The 4,570-nt window shown below is 48.4% G+C and overlaps 1 protein-coding gene across 1 annotated transcript in view; it reads right to left on the minus strand.

Moving 5' to 3' along the window:
- Positions 1 to 2,375, minus strand: part of JAM3 (junctional adhesion molecule 3) — a gene marked incomplete at its 5' end in the record, with an annotated part of 5,285 nt that extends 2,910 nt beyond the window's left edge. The window contains 5 exons of the mRNA XM_010181409.1: positions 54 to 153; positions 323 to 525; positions 715 to 867; positions 1,339 to 1,452; positions 2,272 to 2,375. Coding sequence (XP_010179711.1) covers positions 54 to 153; positions 323 to 525; positions 715 to 867; positions 1,339 to 1,452; positions 2,272 to 2,375 — 674 coding nt within the window. The remainder of the gene's footprint in view (positions 1 to 53; positions 154 to 322; positions 526 to 714; positions 868 to 1,338; positions 1,453 to 2,271) is intronic.
- Positions 2,376 to 4,570: the final 2,195 nt, after the last annotated feature.

Raw genomic sequence — 4,570 nt, forward strand, 5'->3', positions numbered from 1 at the left:
ATGTACGGTGATACATGAATTAGCGCTGATGAGAAGAACGTCGAGCCACTCACAGACTTCCATCTCCTGCTCCTCGCACTTGGCAAAGCCAGCATCGTTTGTTGCTATGCAGGAGTAACGGCCTGTGTCGCCTTTGTGCACGGCATGGAAAACCTGGTGAGGAGACAAGGGCGTGAGAGACAGAGGTACTGTGAGGGTGCAAGCATGCACAAGCAACTCCCTTTAAATTACACCTTCCTCAAAAGCCATGCAATGACTTCTTTCTTTTACAAGCGGCCTTAAAAACAACCTGCGCAGCGAAACAAGCCTGTAAGGGCATTACCAGAGTGCCTGTGGTGGGGTTCAGGGAGTAGGAGGAATTCTGGAATTTGGCATTGGATTTGGTGTCTGGTGACAGGGGCTCGCTGTTGCGGTACCAGCTGTACGTGGACTTGGGGTAACCTTCCGTCTCGTGGCAGTGCAGAGAGGCTCTCTTGCCAACAGGTACAGCTTTAGGCACGGTGCACCTCGGAGTCATCGGTTTCACTGCGGGGAAGACACAAACCACGTGGATGGCACCGCTGAACAGAACTCAGTAACTCCTGGCATACTTTCTAAGACAAAAAAGCATCAAAACTTTCTATTTTCCAAAGTCTGTTGCATGCCACCGTTTCAACTCTGCAGGCACTGGCAGCCTCTTCTGTTAACTAGCAGTATTTGGGTTTAAAGCGATACCTTGGACTGTGAGCTGGATATTGATCTCATCTATGGTTTTAGTATCGGAAGGTGCTGCCACTTCGCAGCGGTACGTGGCAGTGTCCATCCGGGTGGTGTTTTTAATCACCAGCGAGGTCCGGCTCAGAATTTCGGCACGACTCGCAAAGTCTCCTGATAGAGAGGAAAAAGAGAGAGAAAAAATTCAGGGTAGTCACAAAGACTGACTTTAAGCATCTGAATTAAATGGTTGATCTTGGATTCTTTCAGGAGTCAAGAGGACCCCCTGAAAGGAACCTGATGTTGTAAAGGTAAAAGCCTTCCTTTCACCAGTGCCCACAAAGGAAACCAGTGCTGCTAACCATGCCAGAGCACGAACTGCAAAGCAGCAGCCCAAACCTCAAAAAGCAGAAGTGTCTCCTCATAGGATCTCACTCCAGCTCTTTGTGGCTCCCAGCTGTGAACTGTCAATAACGAGGGCAGAGAGCAAAGAACATCCTGCTCTCTCATCCTCATCTTGCGCTTGGGCTGCTGAACTCTACTTCCAGAAGAAAGCAGAGGTCCTGCCTTGTACAGACTTGTTTGTTCGCAGTTATATCGATTCTGAGGCTGTTTTGGAAGTCTAGCAACAGTGACTCCTCATACCCTGCATTTTATTGTCAAAAAACACATAAGAGGTTTCGCCATCTCGGATTTTCTTCCACTCGATTCTGGGATCTGGCGTTACGGTGGATTTAATGATGCAGGACAGCTCGACACCTAGCAAGAGAAATAAAAGGAATACAGATTAATAGGAAGCAGCTGTATTTTTGCTCTGCTTTAAGCGGTCCCGCACAGTGTTTTATTAGGAGACGCTGCCCACAAAGCAAAGCCTTCTCTTTCATCTGCCTCACAAACAGAAACACTGCTGGGTTCCAGGAGCTATTGGGGAAGATGGAGTTTGGCCAGCAAAAATAACAGCCGAACAGATATCAACTCTGGAGAGAAATGAACACACTGTTCTCTACAGGCTCTGACTTATGGCAAACAAGACCTTATGACAGGGTGAGTCCGCAGCACCGTCTTGCTGCTAATCTGAGCCTACAGTGTGAGTCAGGGATGCACATCTCCCCGGGTGGTGTCTGGTCATGTACTGAGGACCGCGGCGCCTGGGGATACATTCAGCAAACCCACTCCCCTTTGAAGCAGGCACTGTCATCCCCATCTCCACAGGAGAAGGCATCGCAGCAGGGCTGAGAGGTGGCTTATCCCGTATCGCATCGCACGTCTGTAGTAGGGCCAAGATAAAATATACACTTCACTTCCCAACCCCCTTTTCTCCCTTTCCTCCTCTTGGGATCCAGTTCAAAAAAGCACTTAGGCAGATGCTTTGCAATGCCAGTGGCTTGCAGGGGACTAGAGTAAACCATTTTAATCAAGAGCTTTGCTAAACAGGGAGAGATACAGACATATTCCTAAGCGCTTTTCTGAATGTCAGGCTCTGGGTCGTCCTGCCTCCCCCGAGAAACCAGACGCCACGAGGAATGAGCAAGGCCTTTCTCAATTGTTTGAGCAGGCAGCGGGCCCCGCAGCACTCACTCTGGAATTCCTGCACCACGGGCTTGGTGTTGCTGGATGTCAGCTCCACGGCCAAGAGTCTGCAGCCTGGAAAAACAAACCGAAGGTAAGAAGAAATAGCACAGCTCGTAAGTCACGCTGCCTGCTGAGAAATGGAACTTCCCCAGATAAAACACACTCCTGGCTACTAATGCCAGTCCAGCAGGCCTAGGTTTATTTAGACATTGTGGTGTAAATACAGGAAAACATTAATTGTTAGAGGTAGCAATTAAAGAGGAGGATTAACGTAATTGCACAAAACCAGCGCCAGCACAAGCCGTTTCCTTGTGCCTCACGTTTATTTAGATAAAGGTAAAGGGACTCTGACTCGGATAATGCAAGAGTGAAAGTATTATTCTGCCAATTAATTTGATGATGGGGAAGCTACAGGAAGCAAACCAAGCTCAAGAGTTCCGGTCAGTTCCTGGAAGATGAAACGTGCCAAGCCTCTAACATAGCCTGATGACATTTTCCAGTGTATTAAGACTTGGCGTGGCGATGTAAAATGCAAGGTAGTAAATAACGAAAGGACTGCGATTCGGGAGGAAAGAGAGAAGTACCCGAGAGCTGTGAAGGCCCCCTCCGAAAGCTCAAGGGCCCTGAACACCTAAAATAATTTCATTTTTCAAATGTTCCCTGCCGATCCTTATCCCTCATTGTTTGTTAAATGCTGACGCCTTCCTCAGTGCCTTGGCTCTCGGTGCTCATACCCCGAAGACCACTGGGGAGAGCTGGAGGTTGGCGAGGTTCAGAAGCGGCCTTTGTGTACAAAGTAATTGTTACTCACATAATAGCCACCGGCTGATGCAGACGAATAGTTGGCCCAGCCAAAACTGCTCCTAGCAGGACCTTTTCACCCTGAGACATTCATGCAGCACTTGGGAGAATTCCAGTATTGAATTAAGAGGACAGGGCTGTGGACTATAACATTGCTAATTGGGAGAAGTCCTGAATATCGGAGCTGAAAGGAGGAACAGGGCAGTGCAGCGGGCACTTTGCTTTCAGCCCACTTATGCTTTATTTCGGGGAGCCAGGACAATGCCATTTTCAGAGCTGGCTCTCAGCAGGTTGAAGCAGGTGCTCCAGTCCTGGCTTGTTTCAGCCAGGAGGTGGTCTAAGCAAACACAATTAATGTGTTCAAGTCTGCGATGAAGCAGAGCCCGTTTTCATCAGGCCCGGTGCTTCCAGACCTGCTCCTTGAAAAAGGTAATTATGGCACAGGACGCTGACACTTTCCCTGTGTTTGTCCTTTGATCCTCTCAGGTGTTCTGTCTGGGGCTGTGATCCCCGTGAGCATAACCAGATTTCACTGATCCCAGCAAAGCCCCAGAGCATTAAGAGGAGCTAGGCACCAGAAACCATGTTGGGAAAATCCTTTTGAAATCTCTGGACCCATTTTCAACAGTAATGTAAGGCACTTCATACAAACAAGGCGTTTGATTGCTTCTGCTGTGAGATTTCTGCAAGCAAGGGAGCTTTTCTAGAGGGCCCAGGTGTGAGCACTCAGTTGAACCGTGAGACCCTGGGTGGTTTCTTGCTTGGGACAGGTGGCTCTGATCATGCATTTGGCTCAGTTCTCAAAAGAGGCATGGTGTAGGCTCTGCTTTCTTCACAGGCAGCACCCTCCTTCATCAGGGGACTGAGGTACAAAGATGCTTCTGCAAATGACAGCTTTCTCTGAGACCTGAAGTAGCAGATGACCACAGGGAGCTGTGCTGCACCTGAGGAGCTGCAGAAGGCTGCCTGCACAGCACCTACCTGGTCTGTACTGTCCTATAAATCTTCCTTTGGAAAAGCTACAGAAAGATGGAGAGGGAAAGGCTTCTCATTTCTAAAAGGAAACTTGATGTACCAGGTTGGTTTTGTTACACATTCTTATACAAGACCTTTCCTCAGAAAAATTATGTCCCACCAAGTAGATAGCACGGTAACAGTCCTACTGAAGTCCATCTGTTGTAGCTACAGCACAGGGTGGGTTGAAAGTGGAGATAGTAATAGCACGATGTCGTGTTAGTCTGAAGGAGTTATGACTCTGCAAGTATTCAGACAGTGGGACTCCATCAAACTCTGGCCCCATCTCATTCCTCGGAAATTGTTCACAGCAGGCTTTTTCCCACCCACTGAACACGAGAGATTTAGGTCTATCCCTCAGGCACAAAGCAGGATGACAACAAATTTTAGGCAGAAGCTGAGTCCCTGGAGACTGTGAGAGAGATTCTGACATTATTACATGTATTGACTAGGGGTAGAGATCAGTGTGGCTGCTTAAATCACTGCTAAG

Source organism: Mesitornis unicolor, unplaced genomic scaffold (assembly GCF_000695765.1).
Source record: "Mesitornis unicolor isolate BGI_N332 unplaced genomic scaffold, ASM69576v1 scaffold15933, whole genome shotgun sequence".
Taxonomy (NCBI): domain Eukaryota; kingdom Metazoa; phylum Chordata; class Aves; order Mesitornithiformes; family Mesitornithidae; genus Mesitornis; species Mesitornis unicolor.